The sequence below is a fragment of the Amphiura filiformis genome, chromosome 17, assembly GCF_039555335.1.
Source record: "Amphiura filiformis chromosome 17, Afil_fr2py, whole genome shotgun sequence".
Classification (NCBI taxonomy): domain Eukaryota; kingdom Metazoa; phylum Echinodermata; class Ophiuroidea; order Amphilepidida; family Amphiuridae; genus Amphiura; species Amphiura filiformis.
The window spans coordinates 25885623-25911471 of record NC_092644.1 but is presented as its reverse complement, the minus strand read 5'-3'; the positions used below and the strand labels follow the sequence as shown (position 1 = coordinate 25911471).

General features: G+C 37.3%; 1 protein-coding gene across 1 annotated transcript; it reads left to right on the top strand.

Moving 5' to 3' along the window:
- LOC140137519 (uncharacterized) lies at window positions 1–25849 on the top strand. Its single transcript, XM_072159237.1, has 29 exons — window positions 1–70; window positions 1382–1582; window positions 2648–2703; window positions 3420–3525; window positions 4016–4261; window positions 4982–5037; window positions 5190–5295; window positions 5905–6153; window positions 6545–6600; window positions 6744–6849; window positions 7289–7699; window positions 8340–8519; window positions 9226–9253; window positions 9447–9511; window positions 10156–10237; window positions 10805–10908; window positions 11353–11408; window positions 12487–12605; window positions 15528–15638; window positions 16421–16494; window positions 17325–17392; window positions 18595–18695; window positions 19118–19205; window positions 19824–19883; window positions 20967–21034; window positions 21763–21872; window positions 23281–23419; window positions 24039–24126; window positions 24986–25849. The coding sequence occupies exons 1-29, from the start codon at window positions 43–45 to the stop codon at window positions 25256–25258; spliced, it is 3435 nt and encodes a 1144-aa protein (XP_072015338.1). The 5' UTR covers window positions 1–42; the 3' UTR covers window positions 25259–25849.

Sequence of the window (25849 nt, the reverse complement as noted above, 5' to 3'; positions counted from 1 at the left end):
GATATCACAGGCTCAGCTGAAGCGGTAGAAAAATGTAAACAAATGATTGAAGAACTTATCAATCCAACAGGTATGTTACATGTACTAAATATGAGGAGGATCAAACAGTATTATTGACATGGAGAATAAAAGATATTGTCGAGATTAGATGCCTTTTGTTCTCTTCCCTTTAGTGTAAAGTTGCGTATGACTTGACATTTTCTTGTTTAAAGTTGATGCCTACATGCTGAGAGGTCAAAAATGACAAAGCAGTGGAAATCACCTTGGACGGAAATATCAAAATTTTTCATTTTTGAAATTCTACCTTATGTCATTTAAATGCGTATACATGTAGCCAAGTGGAAAAAAACCGCATGGTGCCCAGTGAGGTATCAACAGTGTTGTTAATTTACCGGTAAATTAAAAATGGCGGTAAATTACCGGTAAAAAATGGTAAATTAAGTAAATTATAAAAGAGTTGTATTGAACAATAAAAATTCACATTTTTTCATATTAAGAGCTACATAGATACTTGAACACAGTCCTGTTTTGTTGAATATACTTTCCAGATGAAAATCAGCTTCATAAATAAAGCTTAAGTTGTAAGAAGTAAAACAAAAGGCATGTAGTATTTACGTACATTTTTAACAAGTGTTTCAATGTTTTCTCTCATAAAAAACAACATATGGACACAGAGCCTGTGTAGCCACTTGGCACAGGAGTCCTGGACTATAACATCTGAGAAAACTACATTCCGTTTTCATTTTCATGGTAGAACATTTATGCTAGGAATTTCAATTGAATGAACACAGCACAGCTTTTAAAAGCTGTAAGCAAAAAAATTTGTCAGGCTGTGTTCATTCAATTGAAATTTCCACTGTAGACCCTATCTCATGACTGATGGCAATGAACCTGGTCATTCATAATATTTGGATTTGGTTAAAAGTAAACTTGTCAAAAGTTATACTTCAAGGATGCTAATCACAACTTATGTATGAATGATGTTTTACAGTGGTATCCAAAGTATTCCCTGCATATACATACAACAAAGTATGCAGAACAAAATTCTCTGTTTATCGACAGCTTTATTTTGTAATTCTAAATAGTTTTAGTGTATTTAATAAGAAATTAACTTATTAGGCCTAAAAAATGTTTGATTGGCATAACATGAAAAAAAAATAGGGTGGGTAGGTAGGTAGGGATTATTTTAAAAAACTTTTAAAGCTGTAAATTGTGTTTGATAAAGGCCTTGGAACTTTTTTTTTTTTTTTTTTTTTTTTTTTAATTTTAATTTATTTATTTTTAAGGGTCTGGCCTAAATGTAGGGTAGGTTGGGTTACGCCAATCAAACAATTTTTTTAAGCCTTAGATTAATTGATTTCTCTACCTGTCTTATTCACAGATAATGGAGACTTTGGTGGGGGTGGTGGATCATGGGGAAACAACCAGAGTGGAGAACAAAGTGGGTTTGGAGGAGGAGGAGGATTTGGAGGAGGATCCCGTGGAGGAGGAGGTGGATTTGGAGGAAGTTCCAGAGGTGGAGGAGAAGGAGAAGCGAAATTGACCATAAATGTGGAATCCAGACGAGTAGGAAAAATTATTGGTAACTTTTTGTTTTGTTTTAAATTTGGGGAGCTGCTGGGGGGGGGGGGATAATCATAATCTAAGTCGGCTGAGAGTACCTGAGAGTTATTTATATGCAATTTATTGCATCAAACATTTGTTAGGAAAAAAACATTTGTTAGGAAAAAAAAGAAAGAACAGCTAAAATAGAAAACGTGACAGACGACACCCCGGGGCGACACTTGTGATCACTGAATCTCCTACAAGAGGCTACTCGGGTCAAGTGGTTTGGGTTCATTGCCCGGATCACGTGTCCCGAGTGGCAGTACGTCTCCCAGTACTACGTCAACTCAGTGCTGAAGAAGTGATCTCGGATGAGACACGAAAATTCCACTCGTAAGTGAAATTTTACTGTTGCTCGTGTGAATAAGTTTAAAATTGTTCTACATTATACTGAATCTCCTTGTTCTCCAGTTACATTGGAGGAGTTCATGTGAATATAAACTCGCCAAAAAAAGTTTGGAAACTTTCTAAAACGGCTATATATATCAGAAATATTTGAAATTGATTTCCATATTGTTTCATATTGTTTCATATATAATACAAACATTGTTCTTTCCTGTCAAAAATGACACCAAAATTGTGACCATAACTTATTCCATGGTTGAGTAACTGTATTTGAAAGACAAGGAGGTCTCAAACAAAATGTGCCAGACCTGCCATTGTCTGCGCCATTTGCATCAGTAAACATGAGTAAGGAATATCACACTGTTTCATTAAAACAAAATCAGTAACAAGTAGAGAACCCATAATGTGTTCACAACAGCAGTGCATCTTCTTCTCATATGCTTACTCAGCCGTGGAATAAGTTATCCGTCATACGAGGCGTCATTGTTGACAGGAAAGAACAATGCTTACACTGATATGAAACAATATGGAGATAGATTTAAAAAAATTCTGATATACAGTTGTTTTTGAAAGTTTCCAAACTTTTTTATGGAGTTTAGTACAGTTAGAGGGGACATTTGAACATTTTTGAATGAAATACATCTAGTAAGCTTGCAATTTATACAGTTTAACCTTAATTTTGTATTTCCTCTCTCAGGTAGAGGCGGATCTAAAATCAGAGAACTACAAGATGAAAGTGGTGCTAACGTACAGGTTTGTATACTCTGGGAATAAATAGTAGAAATTGAACTTCATATGACAAAAATCAGATCAGTTGATAATAAATCTTGGTAAATCAACAGTGGGAAAATGTTATTTTAAAGATATGGAACCAAACAGATACATACATTCAAAATACACTGAATCTGAAGTCAAAATCCTAAACTTTTAAAAGTTTCAAAGGTCATTTTATCCAGATATTTTGTCAGGTGCATTACATACATATAGTGACGGATCTGCACTTTACGGTAAAATCCAAAGTGATGGATGTTGACTTCTCAAAAAAATTGTGTAAGACATAGTGATTAGTGACGGATAACTGTGGCAATCTATTACATATATGAGATGTATGATTTTACTACATTTTAACATTTTGAAAATATCTTTCAAGGGTCTGCTTTTAATAGACACATGAATTGCTGAACATTAATGACAAGTTTATAATCTATGCCCAATACAATTTACTTACTCAATGTTTTCCCGATGCCCATTTTTTGATAAATTTGCGATCAACGTCCGTCACTATGTAATGCACCCGACGATTTGATGTAATTTTGTTTTACAGGAGGTGGTAAGACTGATGTTACTTGAAACATTCTATAGGGGTGCTTATTAGGGGAAGGTGCAGTCATGAAAAATAGTGTGCTGCAAAATAACTTTGGCCTTATGGCATATTTACAATAGGCGATTGTTTTATTTTGTCACCCCAGGTTTCAAGAGATAGGGATGTGGATGAGATACCGGTTGATATCACAGGCTCAGCTGAGGCGGTAGAAAGATGTAGGCAAATGATTGAAGAAATACTCAACCCAACAGGTATGTCGGTACTAATGGGGATCAAACAGTTATAGAGTGTACCCATGTTCTTAGGGTTGTGCCGTAAACATACCCTAGTGTAAGCACTCACTAAGCAGTGGACAATACATGTTGGAAATGTTTGATTTTACAGCATTATTATACCCTTAACCATGCCAAATCTAAGATATAGCAAAACCACTGCCCGTGCATGCATGCATCCCACGTGATGGGATGATGCAGTCACGCTAAAAGTCAAATTTCGCACGGTTTCGTTGGCCGGGCCAGCGAAACACCTGTGGCTACTGGTGGGCTATGAACTGCTTGGCACGCAAGGAGTCATGGTGTCGAAACCGGGGTACCACATTACTGCTTGTTCATCTTTTCCCCCTTTTTTTTTTGTTCCTTCTTTCCTTTCCAATAGCCAAAAACAAAGTGCATGGTTAGGGTTAATAATTATTCATTTTGCATGTTCTTAGATTGACCAACTTCTGTACTGTCTTTTTCACAGATGACGGAGGCTTTGGTGGTGGTGGTGGTGGAGGAGGTGGTGGTGGATCATGGGGAAACAACCAAAATGAACAAAGTAGCTTTGGAGGAGGATCCGGTGGCTTTGGAGGGGGATCAGGTGGCTTTGGAGGAGGTTCCAGAGGAGGCGGAGGATCTGGTGGCTTTGGAGGTGGTTCCCGAGGAGGAGGAGAGGGAGAAGAGAAAGTAACCATAAATGTGGAATCCAGACGAGTAGGAAGAATTATCGGTGCGTTACTATTATTTTTGTTATTCATTAAAGGGCTTCTAGTTTGGTTGTACCTAAACTTTCTTTACAGGACTTTAAATTTGGTTGAAATCATAGAAATAACCCACCTAAACTTGGTTTGAAGAATCAAAAACTGATTCACTGTATTCAATCTGGCAAGTTTAAAAAACTTGATTGTTGACTGTTAACATGGTTCATTTTGAACAATTCCTGTGAAAAATGATGTTGACTACTCACATTTTTAGCGATGTTTCACATTTTTAGTGAAACATCACTAAAAATGTGAAACGTCACTAAAAATGTGAGTAGGAATGTGAGTAGTCAACATCATTTTTCACTGGAATTGTTCAAAATGAACTCTGGTAGTGGTGAAATGTCACTAAAAATGTTAACAGTTGAATCCAACATTCCAAATGAATTTGTTCAATGATTGTTTGTGGTTTATATATTAAATTACTGATCAGCTGAGTCGTAAATTTGAATGTAATCGATGATTTGTTATGGCTTTTGTAACTTTCGAGGAGGTTCTGGTGGCTTTGGAGGTTCCCGAGGAGGAGGTGAGGGAGAAAAAATTGTTATGGCTTTTGTAACTTACAAGCTTAATTTCTTGTATTCATATTAATGTTTTAAAGGAACATTCATGATATTCTTTGAAAGCAGCAGTTACATTGTTTTTCCGGGGAATATAACAGTTGAAATTGATTTTGTATTTTCTCACAGGTAAAGGTGGATCTAAAATTAGAGAACTGCAAGATGAAAGTGGGGCCTACATAAAGGTTGGTACACTCTTGGTTAATTTGATTGTAAAGGATGTGATTGAATCAAACTTGACATAGGACACTTACAAAAAAATTAGATCAGTTGATAATCTTGGTTCGTTCACCTTATGTCATATTTACAATAAATATTTGTTTGAATTTATCACCAGGTTTCACGAGACAATGATGGGGATGAGACGGCAGTAGATATCACAGGCTCAGCTGAGGCGATAGAAAAATGTAAACAAATGATTGATGAACTTATGAACCCAACAGGTATGCTGGTAATTTATGGGAATTGTCGTTTATAACATGATCTGTAATTAGAGATGTTTTGATTGCAGGGATATTGAACATATAAGGAGGCCCCTGGATAGAGCCTTGAGGTGCTATAAATAGCTTCATCAAAATTCCATTTCATTACATGAGCCATTCCCAGAGAAAAACCCATCATAATTAGACTTATGGCTCCAGAGATATGGCCATTTTAGTGTTGCTCAAAACAATAAAATACAAAGGAAGTTGAACACTATAATTGTCTATATCTCAAAATAAATATTCCGACTTCCGACTCATTTTGCTTGATCACATCGCAATTTAGGATGACAAAATATTGCTCAATATGGAGTAATGCTAATAACACTATGGCATTTGAGTCCTGTATGATACATATAGATATACATGTATGTCCTTCTAAATGCCTCAGAGCATGAAATTAAGGTGCCAAAGCATTCAAATAAGTTTTCCTATAAAAACCACACAGACAGATAACGGAGAGATCCTTATGAAAGAGGTCTTGATAAGGGATGTTGGACTGTATTCATGAAAAGCACTATTAATTCATTTAGCATGTTTTTAAATTGACCAACTTTGTCCTTTTCACAGAAAATGGAGATTTTGGTGGTGGAGGTGGTGGTGGTGGATCATGGGGAAACAACCAGACTGGAGAACAAAGTAGCTTTGGAGGAGGAGGATCAGGTGGTTTTGGTGGAGGATCTGGTGGAGGATCTGGTGGATTTGGAGGAGGTTCCAGAGGAGGAGGTGGTGGCTTTGGAGGAGGTTCCCGAGGAGGAGGAGAGGGAGAGGAGAAAGTAACCATAAATGTGGAATCCAGACGAGTAGGAAGAATTATCGGTGCGTTACTATTATTTTTGTTATATATTAAAGGGCTTCTAGTTTGGTTGCTCCTAAACTTTCATTGCAGGCCTAGGGCTTTAAAGTTGTTGAGAATCGTAGAAATGATCCACCTAAACTTGGTTTGCAAGTTTAAAAAAATGATTGCTGACTGCTGTTGGCCAATCTTTTACAACGTCCACACAGGACGGCTTATGATTATTGATAAGCTGATTGGTAACTTTGAAGGGGTATCGATGATTTGATGTAGCTTTTGTAACTTAGCTTCATGTATTTTTTTATTTAAAAGAGCACTTGTGATTTTCTTTGAAAGTAGCAATTACATAATTTTTCTGCAGTAAAGATGAGCGGGCATATAACAGTTGAACTTAATTTGTATTTCCTCTCTCAGGTAAAGGCGGATCTAAAATCAGAGAACTACAAGATGAAAGTGGGGCCTACATAAAGGTTTGTATGCTCTTGATTAATTTGATAGTAAAGGATGTCTTTCGAACTTGACATTGGCAGATTAGATCGGTTGATAATCTTGCTGTAAAGTAGTTCACCTAATGTCATATTTACAATAAATATTTGCTTGAATTTTTCACTAGGTTTCACGAGACAATGATGGGGATGAGACAGCAGTAGATATCACAGGCTCAGCTGAGGCAATAGAAAAATGTAAACAAATGATTGACGAACTTATGAACCCAACAGGTATGTCAGAAATATAGCAGGGAAATTTTTCCGGAGGCCTGGGTTTTATATTTGATGTTTTACGTAATTGTAGAAGAGGTTTTGATTCAGAATTCAAGTCGATGGTTTGACCCAAAGTTTGAAAAATGAATAGCACTTATAGAACTGAGGTTAAAATAGTCATATTATCAAATGTCATGTGATGTTCATTCAACCAATCAAATGACAGGTATACATTGGTATACATTACACCCAGTTATAGAAAGTTTATGGCATAGCATTAGAATACCATCGCATACTCGCTGTACTGTATTTTAAGGTTAGGAAATAGTGTAACTGGTAGTAATAGTGTAAATCTTATGAAGCAAATGTATTCTATAGATATCCCCAAATATATTCCAGTAGTTATATTGTTATATTAATTTTGGTATGACATTCTTCTCCACTTGTATTTACACAGAAAATGGAGACTTTGGTGGTGGAGGAGGTGGTGGTGGAGCATGGGGAAACAACCAAACTGGAGAACAAAGTGGCTTCGGAGGAGGAGGAGGATCAGATGGCTTTGGAGGAGAATCTGGTGGATTTGGAGGAAGTTCCAGTGGATTTGGAGGAGGAAGTTCCAGTGGATTTGGAGGAAGTTCCAGTGGGTTTGGAGGAAGTTCCAGTGGGTTTGGAGGAAGTTCCAGTGGATTTGGAGGAAGTTCCAGTGGGTTTGGAGGAAGTTCCAGTGGGTTTGGAGATGGAGGTGGTAGCGGAGGAGGCGGATACAAATCAAGACGAGAGGGAGGAAGCGACACAAGAAACTGGAGAACAATGGGGGCCAACAAAGAAACGATCAAAGTAGAAAATGATGATGTAGGACGACTTATAGGTATTTTTTTTTATGTTGTTATTTTTGCCTTGTTTGTAAGATATCTGGTAACTATTTTATTTGAATGAACATGGTAGAGCATATACATGTAGTCTTAATTTAAAGAACAGAATGCAGGTGGGCGAAAATACTGATCAAACCAATCAAAAGACTTTATGGTATACACCGGCTAATCAGAGTGAGTTGGCTTCACTTCTGTGTATGTTGGTCGTGCAGTGTACCCAGGTGTTCATCATGTCATGTCGTGTTTATTCAAATGAAATTTTTCCTATAACACAAGAATAAACTAAACTTGCAATATTAAAAAATTTGAGGTGGGCCACAGAAATTGACAAGGGCAATTTGAATTCATATTTAGAGGTCCTATAAGCCCTTGATCATTTGTTGCCTATTTTCTGGCTAGAACTGCAGCAGATACCAATCTTGAATTTAATCATTAAAATGTGAACTGCTAGTTTGTTAGATTGATTTTATATTAGATGACTAAATGTGGCACCAAAAAGGTTTGCATACTTTGTGGCGGTGAAATGAAATGGTTACTTTAAGACTTATGCATATTTGATCTGTTCTATATATTTCTCAGTATTTTATTCGCTTCTTTCTCTCTTTGTTTGTTTGTTTGTTTGTTTGTTTGTTACAGGTAAAGGAGGAATTCAGATCCGAGAGTTGCAAGATAAAAGTGGTGCTAACATCCGCATATCTCGTGATGATGATGATAACTATCAGACACCGGTAGATATATCAGGATCAGAAGAGGCTGTAGAAAAGGCTAAGAAACTAATCGATGAGTTGCTCAATCCACCGTCTCAAATACTTGAAGGTAAAGAGAGAACAAAATGGGCTATTCCAGTTGAAATCCATACACCCCCTATGGAAGACATGATCTTAATCTCCCACATATGGGTGTAGATTTCAAATGGAGTCCGCCATTCAGGTGACCCCATTTGAAATTCGCACATCCTGTGTGGAAGATTAAGGTCATGTGTTCCATAGGGGCGTATGGATTTCAACTGGAATAGCCCAATATGGCATCTAAGGCCTAAAAAACAATTGTTAGATTGGCGTAACCCGACCAAATTAGGCCTGACCCTAGAGATTTGTTCTTTTTTGCAAAAAAACAAAAATGAATTAAAAATTAAATAGAAAATAAATTTTTAAAAAAGAAAAAAAAAGGCCCAACTCCATCTCCATAATATTCCCAATATTTGTGGAAGAAAGGCCCTACTCCATGGAGTTGGCCCTTTCTTCCATGGAAAGTTGGAAACCATGATTAAGTGTACTTGGAAAACTATTTAGAGAGTGGATTTGAGCCCTTCTTTCATACTCAAGGAAGAACTGTCTGCTAGTAATAAAATGCTGTGTCTAACTCATTTTTGTGAAATGGTGGAGTTGGCCCCTTCTTCCACTTATGTATTCAATTATGGAGTTGCTTGTCTCTTCGCTGAAGGCACAGCATGAAGTGTGCCAATTATCCAATGTTCTTGAAATATACTCTAAATGATAATTTTCAATATTTTGTTTTGCAGGTGAAGAAGCCAAAGCTAAACTAGTCAGGTAAATATTATTCCATCAATTAAGAGATGAGGTGACCATGGTGATTATAAATAAAAGGTTGAAAATTCTATTCTTTATTTACTTCACTAACATATTACTTCTTTCACCATAGTTTTGGTCAAATTTATTTCAATGATAAAAGGATACAACTTGTAAAGACAGTAAGAGGACAATTCTTTTTTCTCCATTGTAGACCAACTATAAATTGGAAGGAAGCTTTAGAGGAATCTGAAGCTATGATTTCAGAAAAATGGAAAGGTGAGTCTGTTGCTTCCAAACAATAAGTCCAGAATTGTAAATGAAAAGTAGCACTCACAAAATTAACCAATTAGTGGTTTGTCCTGCCATATCTCTAGTGTTGATTGTAGTGTTAGTGAAAGAGTACATTGGGAAGAAGGAGCTGAAAAGATTAGTTATTCTTTGGTTCACCTCAAGTTTGGTAGTGATGTCAGTGCATTTTTGCTGATGTGCTGTAAGCGTGTTGACCAGCCGCCCTTGTAAGTGTGGGAGTACGCTTTGCACGGTTAACTTTACGCACATGATATGATACTGTGCCCAGTGAAATACGCAACTTGAGGCTTACCACTGTATAGGTAAAGCAAGTTAATGGAGTCTAGTTACCGGTATCTAAACTGCTCTGTTCTGATACAGCAAAATTTTGCAGGGTCAGAAAATTCGGCGAGAATCCGCGAATCGATTCTCGTAAATCGAATCTGCGAATAGTTTACACAGAAGTTGATTTGCAAGAATCAAATGATTCCTGCAAAAGTCTGACCCTGTTTTGGCATTATTATTAAGTAGTATTTCTAAACTTCAGAACAATAATATTTTCCATTCCAAAAGTCATTGGTTGTAATACACTATTAACATTAATCATTGTGGTTTTATCTATTTCATCGCAGACTATCCACAAGTCATCAAGCATTTCTATAAAGAATCGCCATCAGTGGCAAGAATGCATCCAAGCGAGATAGAAGCTATCAGGTAAATTTTGATGATCCTAGCAAGGTAGCGTAATGTAATGTTTCAAAATGTATTTACCAGGCAGATAAAAGTACCAAATTTGGATATTTTAAATTATTAGCAGGGAGACTCGGCACACTTTTCAAAGTTTGCATTTATCACGAACCAAGTTTGTAATTTTTGAAATTACTAACAGGGTAACCTAGTGGTAATTTCTCAAGATTCCATTTACCATGCACCAGATTTCAAACTTGATAATCAGAGTTTTGTAAAATTGGAGAACATTTTTTGCAGTGCTTCAGAGTTGCCAAAAGTTGATTTGTCATTTTGTGATTTATTTGACTGTGAGATCAAACATATAGCATATTCAAAATAGTACAGGAAGTGGAAAAGGGGAAAAATCCACCCACCCTACCCTAATTTGCAATGGCCCATTACTGCATTACAACAATTATTATTTTGGGCTTATCATAAAATATCCACTTTGTAAGACTAGTGCATTACAGTGTTTAGGACCAAAATATTATAGAAAGTAATCCCGTTGAGTTAGAGGCTAACCGGTTTTTTTTTTTTTTTTTAATTTTGTAGAGATGCAGTCGGTTTACTGGTAACAGATGAAGGTGATGAAAATGGTCAAGTTAGGCCGACCCCTAATCCAATCAGGACTTTTGAGGAAGCATTCGAACATTACCGTAAGTTTACCCTGATATTTCTTCTTTCGGCGTCAGAAGTAAGTCAATAACCTAAATTTTTGGAAGATCCCAAAACACACAATTAAAGCTACCTCAATATAGTTGAAATCCATAGTCTCTGTGTGAAATTGTACGGTCATATCATTCATAGAGGATGTATGGATTTCTACTTGAATAGACCTTTTTTAAGTTACAGCATTTCAATTGAGTGTAGGCAAAAGCAAAGATTACCTATTTATGTTAAACATCCATGAAGGATCTATCCATATGTTGACCAAAATATTTCATTTGGTTAGAAAAACAAACAAAAATGTTGACATGTATCAAAATCTCAACTTTCATAGGAAAATATTGTCATCTTCACTGAAAAGTTAACATTGATTCACCATTATATAACATAGCAATTGTTTCTGATGTGACTAACTGTTGTTTTTTCCTATTTAGCTGACATCATGAGGGAGATAAGGAAGAACAAATTTCAGAAACCAACTCCTATTCAGGTATGCTGACACAATGGAATATTCAAGTTGAAATTCATACAACCCCTATTCAAGACATGACCTTCATTGAGTGTGAATTTCAAATGGAGTCACCCATTCAGGTAACCCCATTACAAATTCACACACCTTGTGTGGGAGATTTAAGGTCATGCTTTTCATAGGGGGTGTATGGATTTCAACTGGAATAGCCCAATTTTTCTTTTGCTTCTCTAAACACGTTGTTATGATATTGATGACAGACACACTGTTGGTTCACCTTCAGGAATACTGATAGAGACAGAGATTGAGTTTTAAGGCGTGCAAGTGTGATCACACACCATCCTTAAATCACCTGTCCGAGTGCGATTTATAGCACAACTCAATTCCTAAACTTCTTACCGAGTGCAATTTAATAGTACACCTGACAGCCCGCCTTAACATTTCCAGAAGTGCGATTTGTAGCACACCTGTTATTTTCAAAACTCAATCCCTGCATATTCATCAGAATTTTCATGGAATCCCTAACCTGTCACAAGTGTTCGGGGTGTACATGGCTCGAAAAAGTGGGGAATTGGGGAAGCTCATTCCCAGGAAATGTTGGCGTTTGGAGGAATATTCTGGTATTTGGAGGGAAATTGTGTCTTTTTTGTATATAAAAACATGCTATAAATTGTGGGAAATTTAGCTTGCTTCTCGGGAAATTAACATTTTTTCGAGCCCTGGGGGTGTACCTGTGGTGTGGTTTAAGAATTAAGCTAAATTTACACTCCTTGCTGAGCAGCAAGTGATTGGATTTTGATCAATGAGGTAGCATTGCTGAGGCTTGTTGATCAACGTCTAGGCATTGTGCCTGTGCATGACGCTCTATAAATCACTGCAATTTTTAGCACACTTTTCCACACGCAAAGAAAAAATGCACTACTTCTTTGGTTAAAAACTAGTTGCTCATCACTCAAGTAGCTTTCTTGAATAGTGAACATTATGTACTCCTTTAAAAAAAGCTGAATATTACGGTAACTTTTGTGGAGTGTTGCAGGATTTCATATCTCTAAAATAATTGTCGAGCCCTGCTCATGACCTCTTCCTTTCTGTTTGACAGGCACAAGGCTGGCCAATAGCATTACAGGGTCATGATCTGATTGGTATAGCACAGACAGGCAGTGGCAAGACATTAGCATTCCTATTACCGGCACTGATTCACACAGATCTACAACCAGCGTAAGTATACATGTTGTAACCAATCAATCAATCATTCACTGACATTTATAGAGTGCCAAAAAGCAATTGCACCAAGGCGCTATGAACGTGTCACAAAACAGCAAAGAATAAACAATGATTATATAATTTAGGTGATACCCTGTGATATACTACTGCCAGCCCTCGAATTAAGGATCTGAAGGGGCACGGCAACTTTTTTAGGGCAAGTTGAAAATTGCCTTGGATTTTCACTTGAAAGGCAAGGCAGCACGGCAGTTTGTAATATTTCAAGAGGGCATCATGGCAACTGTTGAAAATTAGAGAAGGGCACCAAGGCAATTTCTCAAAAGTGAAGAAACCACACACAAACATAGATAGATGATTTTATAATGAACGGGCAGGGCTGGGGCACCAACGGCAACTTCATTAGAGGGCACGGCAAGTGACTGCCTTGGGTAAAGGACATATTTTGAGGGCATTACGGCAGTGGGGCTGGGCACCCACGGCAAAATGCCATGGGTTAATTCGAGGGCTGACTACTGCGTTTAATTAAAATCAAAACTGTCATTGGTTGTAAGCAATTATGAAAAGATGATGTTTCAACAGTTTTTTGAATATATCCAAAGACCCAGCAAGTTTGATGTGATTTGGAAGTTGGTTCCAAATGCGAGGAGCGTTACATGAAAATGACCGGTCGGCAAAAGTTGAGGACTGAGTGCAAATTGAGGTGCGGAAGAACATGTAGAACGGAGGTGTCTGGAACCAGTATGCACTTGAAGGATGGCAGACATGTATTCAGGGGTTTGCTAGCAGATGGATATGAAAACCAGCACGAGGACTTTAAGTCAATACGTACGTTTGTCTGATGGGAAGCCAATGCAAGTCGATGAGGTTGGAGGTGATGGGATCATATTTTCACTTTCTGGTAATAAGGCGAGCCATGCACTGTGTGTTGAATGTTCTGAAGACGCTTTAGCAGAGTGCCACTTATACCAATTAGTAAACTGTTACAATAGTCCAACCGAGATGTAACAAGGGTATGAACAGCCAGTTTAGTGGCCTCGGTGGTAAGCATGACCGATATTAATGAGTTGGTAATTGGCAGCTTTGGAAATGTTAGCAACTTGAGCACTTATGGTCATACCGTGATCAAACATGGCCCCAAGGCTTTTGACATGATTGGACTGAACAAGAATGTTGACACCACTGATTTGCACAGAAGGAAGGTTAAATTTAGCCAATTGGGCTTTGAAACCAAAAACTAGAACCTCAGTTTTTTCAGTGTTAAGCTTCAGGAAATTTATGGACATCCATTCCTGAATTTCATTGACACATTGAACCCTTTTGTAAAGTTTTAAAAAAGGCAATGATCGAATAAATGCTCAACAATAATTAATCGTGACCAACGTCTTCTTTGCAATGCAAATGGGATGAAACATTTTAAAGCGTATGTACGAGTACAATGCATACATGTATGATCAATTATGTTTACGATATTAAAAGTTGCATGCACAACTTCTCAAAGCGGCCTTTAAAGTCTTCTGTTAGACTGTTTAAACATATTTAAAAAATAATTATAAAGAGAGAAATTTATTTCAAAATATACAGTCCAAATTATCCTCCTCTTGTGGGATTGGGGATAGGCTTTTACGACGGGAGTTCATAGCAATTAGTAAGTCTTTAGTGGGTACGCCGTCGGACAAGTTTAGAACTATCTGAATGACTACTCTTAACTATTAACAATGTTTTGCTCAGTCATTCAAGTAAGTGTTTCTCTGCTTTAATCTCGCTCTTTTGCAGATTTTGTTGAGGTAGTGGACTGCGTTGCAGCTCATATTTGTGTACATATCTTGAAATCCTGGATATTGTTGTATTGCTTGAGAAAAAATGGCATGTAATGTTCTGTGATCAAGTTTTTGCAATCTTATGTGCTTCTTATTTTGTGAGTCCCTTGAAACTCCTGTGACATTTGATGTAGACATTTGCCCTGCTGATAGCTCTGATCTTCAAAGTGTGCTGCACAGCAGGTGGCCATTATTCTTGTCTGTATTCTTCCTGTGTGTAGCTACTTCAGGAAAGCCTTTATAGCTACCTAATGTAGGTTCTAGCTGCTTCATCCCATTAAAATTGCCGGGGTCAGGGGCAGAAATTACTATGGCATAATGACAGTATTACCGATGGGTCTAAACGGAGTTGAGGGGGTGCTTGGTATCGCAACTGATCATCCTGATCTTGGTGTGGCAGGTGAGCTATATACATGAAGGTACAAAAATGTACGATCGGTGATGTTGATGATTGAAATCAGAAAAGAAAACTACTTCAGGAACTGCTTTCTTGGTGATGAGTTTAAGGGTATTTGCGCTTTTTTCCACCCTTTCGCAAAGTTTATGTATCTGAGTTTGCATGGACGTCATAGTGGTCATGTTATGAAGAATACCCTTTTGTATACTGTTACATCTTTTACTATGGCAGCCATTGGGTCTTCTTTTTCGGCTTCGCAAATTTGAGTTATAACTGCTTCTTTTTGTATATATGGTATATACATGTTGGTACCTATATCAGTTCTGAACTGCTACCGATATCTATTGGTGCCTGATAGGCTTGTAGGACCAAACCATACGATTTGCATTATTACATCAGTTTTTTTCCTATCACAGAAGGCTGTTGAATTTGGCATGGTGCAGTGCTAGCAGTAGACACAGAGGATAGTAATTTAAACGTTTCAAGCAGATTAGTTACATGTTTTATGAAATTGACATGAAATAATGTGATCAAATTTGCCTATATATAATTGTTGATGGTTTTGATTTTTATTGGTGCCTCTTTTTATCTCATGGGTGGCATTTCAAAATGGCGGATTAACCATAGCTTACACAAGATGCTATTTTGAGTTGTGGCTCTTTGAATCTAATATCTTTGTCTGTTGTGCATCTTTTTCAACAGGCCTAGAGATCAGAGAGGAGGACCAAATGTATTAGTACTCTCACCAACTCGTGAATTAGCTCTACAGATTCAGAGTGAAGTGAACAAGTATTCTTACAAAGGAATCAAAAGGTATGATTATTCAAAAGATCTCATTTGTTGGGTTGGTATCTAGTAAAAGTGACAGAAGGACCCAATGTATTGACCTTTTCACTAAATCCCATAAGCCTTTGCAGGTAGACCTGTTATGTCATCACAACGATGTGCTTATCGTTACTGCGCACTTCGCAGCTCTGAAATGCGCAGTAATTATGTTCGCTAAACGATGTGCACATCAGCGTGACGTCAAATGACGTCATCTCAGGATATACTCGCAAAAGCTTATGGGACTTACCGATAAGGTCTATTTATTTATTTATTTATTATTTATTTGGCAAAATTGACAAAATACAGAAAATAACAAATATGCAATCAATCATCATCACAAGAAACACACAACCAAGTCAATGAGCCAGGATAACTCATAAAGTTGGCTAAATATGCCAACTTCTTTCCAATGGGGTCCAAAATGAAAAGGTCAATTAGTACTCTCAACAACTTGTGACTTAGCTCTACAGACTGAAGTGAAGTGAACAAGTATTCTTACAAAATTTAATAACACCCTAACATACCATATAGGCCATGTTTCAGCATACCGTATATATGTTTTTATTTTTTGCTTCCTTTATTTTCCCGAGCTACAACAGCTCTCCATGTCTTCCTGTCCTGCATCCAGTGTCCTGTTTAAGCACATCAGTTGTAATAAATTATCGACATTCTAAACCCAAAAATTGTTTAAAACAAGAAGGGAAATTCTAATGATCAGAAAATTGTACACCAACATAACTTGTATGTGTATTTCTCACTTTGTTTAGTTTGTGTGTATACGGAGGAGGCGATCGTAATAAACAGATCCAAGCGTGCAAAGCAGGAGTGGAGATTATCATTGGTAAGTCAGCATGAAACTTCTTTTTTATTACTAAAAAAGAATATAGAAATGAACAAATGTGGCTTATATGTAATATTAATCCTATATATGTTGGGACATGCTAAACTATAGAATATGTGTTGTAAGGTTAGAGTTATAGGGTGTGGTGGGTATTCTGTATGTATTTCATTGGGATGTAACTGGAAATTAACAAAAATATGGGAGTCATTTTCAGTTTTGGAATTTAAGGGCAAAAAACCCAAAAAAGTTACAAATAAAGTACTTTTATTTTGCCATCTCAACTTTTGATTCTGATTATAGCATTTTAAAAATGTAAATAATTCCTCTCATACATTAATTTTGATTGGCCTCTAAACTAGCCTTTTACACAGTCTTCATGTACATGCTTGTTGTGCCTGTTGAAAAACATGCAGAAAGCGATACTTCAGCGGTGTCCGTCTGCTCTGTCAGATTATTGCCTAAAAAGAACTAGGTCGTGTAGGTCACACGATGCTATGCGACTTGACCAGCGAATGAGGTGCCGATGTGATGATAACGTGATTCAATTAGCCAATCAGAACCACACTTTCGTATATACGCCATAAACTGCACCAAATTTGCAGACCGCTGAAGTACTGGGCTGAAAACTATAGTACAAAATAGCATTGCATTCATTGGCTCATACATTTGATACAAAATAGTTCAACCCAGCATTGAATTCATTGGCTTACCTCAACTTAAACATTAAACAAATTAATTATTTGGTAGTTTCAAGAGATAAACGATAGATGGTGCCTGAAACCAAGTTTAGAAATGGTATACATAAACTTCTATTTGTTTCTTCTTATCAGCTACTCCTGGACGTCTTAACGACCTCATCATGAATGGCTTTGTCAATGTCATGTCTGTCACATTCCTTGTAAGTAAATGAGCTTTACCAGTTGAAACCCATACACCCTTACAGAAGATATGGCCTTAATCTTCTACACAGGGGGTATGAATTTCAAATAGAGTTACTTGAATGGGTGATTCCATTTGAAATCTACACTCCCTGTGTGGGAGATTAAGATCATGACTCCCATGGGGGTGTATGGTTTTTAATTGTAATAGCCCAATGTCAAATTTATGCAAATATATTATGGGAGATGACAAATGAAGAAATCAATTTGTGGGAACCAAATTTTATTGCCTTAAAAACTTTTGTAAAGCTCTTTGATAAAAGCTCTGTCAAGATAAATTGATCAAGCATCTGTTGATGAAGGCAGCGGCAACAGACAACCAACATGTGTTGGGCTGACGTCACTTTAAATCTTGCCACTTATGTGAAGTAGATAGGTAATAGTAATTGAAATGGTAAGAGTCAGTGGCGACACTAGGAATTTTTTCCTGGGGAGGCAAAATGAAATTTTGAGGTAGAAAAAATCAGGAAATTTTTCCAAAGATTTTGCTATTTTGGTCCAAAGTAGTAGTGGATTTTCTCTGAATTTTTGTCAGGGGGGGGGGGGCAAAGAAGAAATGAAGGAGGGGGCAATTTCATTTCCCCCTTGCCGCCACTGGTAAATAGTAACCCTCATGTGTTTACACTCACTGCAAAACTCAAAAACTTGTTGATCTCAATACAAAATATATAGCTCCAAAATATCCAGCTTTTATTACTACAGCCACCTTCAGCAGAATGACCTTCTTGATGTGTGCCACAATGATCGCATTGAATACGTAGACTGCTCTCCTTATTTGTCAACTTTCTAGGTTGACGACTGAGAAATTTATGTGTTAAAAAAGTGTCGGACTTTTCAAACAGATTCTGGTGATCTGGGACTGTGCAGTTATATCCAAATTGATCTTTTGACTGTGTTTGTTATTGAACACATATTTTTCAGAGCGCGATCTTGTCACAACGGCACGTTACACAAACACCAATAGTCAGTCGTGCTATGGTGCACAATCAAAGTTGTGTGAGAATGTTTTCATGAGTGTGACATACGAGCAGGAAGCTTTTCAGTTGTCACTACAATCATAACACATATACTTGCGCAGAGTAAATGACTGAAAGATGGATTTAGTCTATTGAACACCATATTAGTAAAGATGAGTAATTATTATATTTTTTGTTTTAATCAGATATTAGATGAAGCTGATAGAATGTTGGACATGGGATTCGAACCCCAGATTATGAAGATTCTGCTGGATGTCAGGCCAGATAGACAGACCATTATGACAAGGTATAGAGCTCTCATTATATTCAAACTTTCCATGCATTTTCAAGTGATATACTGCACATTTAATCATTAACGACCAGGAACATTTCATGCCAATTTTGCTGACGAGGCTGAAAAAAATGTTGATTTCCCAGGATGATATAGCCAAATTATTCACAAAGATAGCAACATTTCCTACAATCCTTATTAGGGTGAGTAATATTTGTCTCCCCCAAATATGCTTAAATTTCCTGGGAAGCAGCGTAATTGGGTCACCCACTTATTAAATTTAATAAGTTTTATAAGCTTGACACTGCACATAGCTTTTCCATTTCCAAGTAATAGCTCATGTATACATAGGTATCTATGTCTTGAGACCACCTCTGTGCAGTAATTTCTGTGAATAATCTTCTAATCCTGTTTGACATTTTGGTTGTTTGTTTCAGTGCTACATGGCCAGAGGGTGTGCGTCGTCTTGCCAAAACCTACTTGAAGCATCCCTTCCATTGCAATGTTGGCTCACTGGATCTTGCTGTAAGTACATACTATATAGAGACTATTTCCCATATGGCACTCTTCTAGTAGGTATGCTTATCAATGTGAAATTAAAATTTAATTTATTTGCTGTCATTGAAAGTGCTATGTGTGGGGGTACATCAGTGTTTGCTTGCAAACGAGGACACTTACAAGACTTTTAAACCATGGATCTACCTGCAAACGAGCACCGGTGTCTGCAGTAGGTTGCAATTACATTGGTAGGCACATTTTGTACTATGTATTATACACACCTGTACACACACATACAAAAGCCAGCCACCATTTTGATCCTAGATTATTGACTAAGCATTGTTTCAGATGTCTTCGTTTTGATAGGAATGCACAAAGTTAGCTATTGCCGGCCCAGGATGGTAAGAGTGTGGGTTGTGTGTTTGCATGTTGCAATTTAAACTTAGGCACCTTGTTCTATCAGAGCGAGCCGACAACTACCCCAGGTTTGACTGAAAAATGGGTCGTAAACCGGTGTGTTCTGTGCAATGCAATACAACATGATTTTTAAGGGAATTCAGATTGCTTCTGAGATTTTTACCATGTATACCATTTCTACCATGTGGTGCTCACTTGCTCACCCGTTTATTTTTGTTTTTTCCACAGGCCTGTCATAGTGTGACACAGCTGGTAGAAGTGATAGATGAGGAATTCAAGAAAGACAGGGTAAGGTCAGAGGTCAGGCTTAGAATAGGACATTATTAATGTTAAACCTGGGTCGTGTGATATTCATAAACTCATGAATATGTGCAATGTGTTTAATCCAATCACAGATAATAACTTTCAAATACGCGCTGCAGATGCAGGTTATTGAAAAAGTATAATGACCACATCTCGTGACGTAGCTAAAAGTACGCTTTACAATGAACAATTTACCCCGACGCTGGTCGCCGTATTTGGACATGCATGATAACGTGTGTGATTGGTCGCTAGCGGTATTTCCTTAATCGGTAATTCAATTTTTTAAAAGGAAACAAAAGTGAAAAGTGACAGTTATGAATGAGGTTAATGACTTTGCATCAGTTGTTTTTCAGGTATTGTGAAATATCTAAACATTGTGGTTTGGACGTCAGAATATCCCGCATCCCATTAGGATATTCCTCGTTGCCAAAGCACAATGTTTTGATATTTCACAATACCCTCAAAAATACTTTTAAAACAACTGATGCAGTCATTAACCTCTAATCAATGTAATGTTTTAAGGTGATACTTAAAGGTTAATAACTGCATATCAGTTATTTGGAGTGTATCATGAGAAATCTAAACATTTTACCTTTGATCCAAACATATAACCGATGTAAAGTTATTAACCAAATCATAACCGTCAGTTTTAACTCCTCATATTACAAATAAAAATCATCAACAATTGATACTGTTCAAATAGTAATTGTGGTATTGTAAATAGTTTATCAAAATCAAATGAAACAAACTTGTCTGCAAGTGAAACACCCTCAAGTTTGATTACTTGTAATTATACAAGTTTGTGGCCCCTGAACATGTTTAAAACAAAACTGCCAACAGGTTACATAGGAGGTTTTGCTTTACACATGTTCAGGGGCCAATGACACACAGGAGGTTTTTCCTGCCCAACAACGAATTGTAATTAGCGATATATGAATAACTTACGAAAAATTACTTCAAAAAACAATCCATTACTTTTCAAAAAGGTGAGTCATCATTATTACAAAGCAATTTTAAATGCACACTAAATATTTTACAGCAAATTGTGGTTTATTGTTTTTTCCCCAGCTTCTTGCATTTCTAGACAGCATGGAACCAAAAGACAAAGTTCTGATATTTGTTGGAAGAAAAAGCATGTAGGTATATTGTTTTGTTGTTTGTTTGTTTTCTAGTTGTTGTTTTTACATTGTGTCCACCAGACATGGGCTTCAGTACCCAGCGCTTTTTTATTTTTTGTGTCAGCAGATCTACAACATGGTAAAAATATAAATAAGCGATTGATTTATTACATGTGTATAAAACTAAAAACAAAACAATACATACAGAGCGACAAACACTCCACCAAACAAAGATACACTCAATCCTTTGGATACAAACATGCATAAAAACAAAACAAGTGATAACCACTTTTGCATAAACAAACGTACATTTGTACACCCCACCCCCACACAATCCCACATACCATCGCCTCCAAATATGGATGCCTTTTAGGACTATGCAAACGTGGTTGTCTGAATCCATACTCAATTGACATAAAAAGCGTTTTCTTGTGTCCATTTTTTTTGTGTGTGTGAAATTTGCCCTAGCAACTGTGGACGTTATATCTCGCGTATAATAGAGGGCATAATTCGCAAATACCGAATATGATCCCCCATTGCAGAGAGGTCCACGGTTTAAATGTGAAGTGTGAGTGTGTGTCCTTGTTTGCTGGCAAAAAACTATGCGCCCTCCCACACACACAATTAACAAGTTTATGAACCACATATTTTTATTAAAATAAGAGCTAGAGCAAAAATTGACACAATATAAAAATAACAGTTTTTTAGATGAAACAATATTCACCTAATGTTCATTTGTTACACAGGGCTGATGCTCTTTCTAGTGATCTCATCATGAGAGATTATTCCGTTCAGTGTATCCATGGCGACAGGGAACAATACGACAGGGAGCAAGCGCTAGATGATTTCAAGACAGGTGAGACATGTACATTTGACGAGATAGACATCTGCAGTGATTTTACTTTCTTTTAGAAAATACATATTTTTACTGTTAATTGTCATTTCTCATGCCATGTATAATGGTTCATGCATATAGGACAAAGCTTGATTGATGTTAGAAATGCACATTGACCCGATTGTCTTAAGGGGGTACTACACCCCTGTGGTAAATTTGTCACTATTTTTGCATTTTTCTCAAAAAATAATAATACACTGGTAACAAAATTTATGTATATTATTGGGGCAAGGAATCCAATTACTACACTGAAATTTCAGTGACTCAAGACAAGCGGTTCAGTATATATGATAGAAAACGAGGTACATCCTAGCGGTACCTTATTTTGTATCATAAATAACAAACTGCTTGTCTTGGGTCACTGAAATTCCAGTGTAGTAATTGGATTCCTTGCCCCTATAATATACATAACTTTTGTTACCACTGTGTTTTTAGTTTTTGAGAAAAATGCCAAAATAGACACAAATTTATCGAGGGGTGTAGTACCCCCTTAAGGAACTAACCAAAAGATTTACAAAGCCCTATAAATGTAACTGTTCTTTGGTTCGCTTCAAGTTCGGTAATGACGTCAATGCTTTTTTGCGGTTGCGCTGTAAGCATGCCGACACACCTTCCTTGTATGCTTACGCTCAATTTGATACTACTACCAGCAACATTAAGCACCTACTTCCACTACAGAACTTGTGGCGAACCAAGAGGGATCAAAATTAATAAAGAATATAGAAGGAACATAATTAACAGTTTTAACTTGGCCTAACAAAACTAGTTTCATTCAAAAGGCTTCATCAATCTTTTGTTTTTCCCCTTATTGTTTGAAATGTATGTAATTGTTCGTTTGGAGCGAGAATTTTGTATTACCAACTATTTAGGAGCTAATGGTTCATTGTGGAGTCCAAGCAACTTGTAAAAATGATTCATCAGATTATAAGTAGTGAATCGGGTAAACGATCTGAAAAGAGGGGGAAATAAGATCGGCAGGAAACAAAGAGATAGACCCAATGAGTCCCAACTCCATCATATTAGTGTGCCGCTCATAGCAGTGAAATGGTGTTTAATTGTTTGCATTCTGTGTGTAATAAATTGAGCCGATGATGCATATAAAACGCTATACGCAAAGAGTTGTAACACCCAAGCTTAAAGATGCAACTTGATTGTCAATCGATTTTAGGCTTTTGCCGTTAGATTGCCCGGATGTACACCATACACTTATTTTGTTCTCCATCAGTGGCAAATCAGTATGGTAGATTTTCCATAGAGTCACACATGGGCAAATCTGAGTAAGGGCTCTTTCTCGTCAGCAGGAACAAGATGAATTTTCTTTTGAACCACTGCTGAAACTAAAAAATCCTTTTTATCGTTGTCTTTACAGGAGTTGTACATATATTAATAGCAACAGACGTAGCCTCTCGTGGGTTGGACATAGTAGATATCACCCATGTACTCAATTATGATTGCCCTAATCATATAGAAGAATATGTACATAGAGTAGGCAGAACGGGCAGAGCTGGGTAAGTGATTTTGATATTAAGACATCGCCCATGTACTCCAAAGACAGTTGCCGTCTGTTTATGATGACCCAGTTTATAGTAATATTCCAGGTCATCATGCAGTTGTTGGGTGCAGCACTTACGCTAGTTGCGCTTTGTGTAAAGCATGTCGCTGGCAAGCCATTATGTGATTTACGCAAGCGTATGTAATGATGCTTGTATACGCTTTATTACATTGTGTATACACATTGTTTCCAATGTTGATTTTCAAAGATCTATTGTCCTTACAATATTGTGCCTCAACTTCTATTCATAACCTCATGAATATATGCGATGTGTTTAATCCAATCATATATAATAAATTTTAAATACGCGGACACAAATGCAGGTTATTGAAAAAGTGTCTCGTGACATATTGCTTAAGTATAGAATATCTAAACATTTTGCTTAGACCTGAGCAAAATGTTTAGATTTTTCACAATAACCTCAAAACAACTGATGCGCAGTCGTTAACGTCTAAAAAAAAACTGCAGTTGTGCAATCCTACTATTTTACTTGAATTAACCCAATACAAGACTGTTCACATTGGCCAAAAATGTACAAGAGTTAATGTGTTCATTTTTTGTTTGTGTGTTTTCAGGCGTACAGGTACATCTCTAACCTTGATGACACGCAGAGATTGGCGATGGGCAGGAGACATTGTCAAGATAATGGAAGAGGCTGGACAGGTTAGTAGTCAGCAAATGAGGTTTAAAAAAGGATAGGAACAGAAGGACAGGTACATGTTCTCAATCTTTTTATCCCCTGGCTTAAGTCGGCCATAGAAGGTAATGTTGCAAGTGTGCAGCATAGACAAAGAAATATCTAAGCCTTCGATTGTGCATCCCTAACCATGGTGTTAGGTGAAGCCACATACCCATGTGATTTTGACCGGATGACAGGAGTTACCATGCGGGGACATGTCTGAAAAGAAAGATGTGCTCATTTGCATCTTTGCCAAAAATTGTTGCTATGGATTGTCAACTTCACATGCATCAAAGTCGGTAGTCTACATACTTGTTGGTTTGGGGTGTACAGGGTCAGAAAGGTGATGAGAATCCAATCGTCAAAGATTGCAGGGACATAGCCAGGGTGCCTGACTGTCTCATGGCAAAAATATTCTCAGGTAGTAGGCTTTTGTCCACTCGGAATGCAGAGGCTGGTTGCCTACCTGTAATATTCTCCTTACTATATTTGCAAGAAGTTATGTAGATTCCTGTAAATATATTAGATAACAATATAGTAAAAATTTCATTTGAATGAACACAACTGCCAACAGCGTGATGATTTTCCACCTACACTGTGTGATATATGCCCACTTGTGCGCAACGCCTTGCATTGAAACTCCATGGACATAACAACCTTCATTTATCTCAAAATGCACTTAAGGTGACTTAACTCCCTTTTAGCATCTTCTATTGGTAGGTAGAATTTTGCAGGGAAGAATGTCCTGATAAGGTACCCGTGTCAAAATGTTGTAATATTGGTTTTGACAAAATTAACCTGTTGTTTAAAGTGCTTCTTTTTTGTGATTTTTCATTTTCTCAGGACATTCCTGAAGAACTTGTGGAGATGGCTGAACGCTACGAAGTAGTGCGTGAGCGGAAAGAAAGAGAAGAACGCGAAGGTCGAGGTGGAGGCAGGCGGTTTGGAGGCGGAGGTGGAGGCGGTGGTTTTGGAGGTGGTGGTGGACGTCGTGGGGGTGGCGGCGGCGGTGGTTTTGGAGGCGGTGGTGGACGTCGTGGAGGAGGTCGCGGAGGCCGTGGTGGCCGTGGCGGCAGAAGAGGTGGCGGAGGATATTTTGACTCTTTCATGGTTTAAGAAGATCAACAAATTCAACTCATTAGGTTTTGTGTAAAAACCCACAGCCAGAGGACAAAGATCTACAGTGTAGTAGTGAATGTATGTAACAAAAGTTGCAAACATTGTGGCTTTTTATTCATGTGCTTTCATTTGTTCTCATTTTGTGAGACTTGGTGCCTTGTTCTTTGAAGGTTCCAGTCCCACTTAGGGGTTGCTACCTTTTACATTATCCTCACACCCAAGGACCTCTAACTGAACATTAATCTACTTAGATATGTATTGAGGAAGTGATACTTACTGTTATTAGTTTTTTCATTGTTAGAACAACAGTACTATACCTAGTCAAATTGTAGTTCAAATAAATGTGAAAACCTATGCAGTGTACAGGTGACCTTCGCCTGTTTGCTCGTATCATACATAGACCTTTTCAAATCAAAGTTTTCCGAAGGCAGCTGCCATTTGTTTACGAAAACCCAGTTTATAATATCCTGATCACAAATCTGTATGAAAGACACAATCAAGCGTGGGGTATGTCTTGTGTAAGAGACTGATGTTTACATGGACTGTGACTTTTTATTAAAAATAATTATTTGTACTGAAAAATGATAA

Bases quoted from the DNA above. Each gene is read 5' to 3' on its own strand.
- LOC140137519 (XM_072159237.1), top strand. From the start codon at position 43: ATGATTGAAGAACTTATCAATCCAACAG. The intron at 5,296-5,904 runs GTATGCTGGTAA...TCCTTTTCACAG, and splicing joins TGAACTTATGAACCCAACAG to AAAATGGAGATTTTGGTGGT. The intron at 6,850-7,288 runs GTATGTCAGAAA...GTATTTACACAG, and splicing joins CGAACTTATGAACCCAACAG to AAAATGGAGACTTTGGTGGT.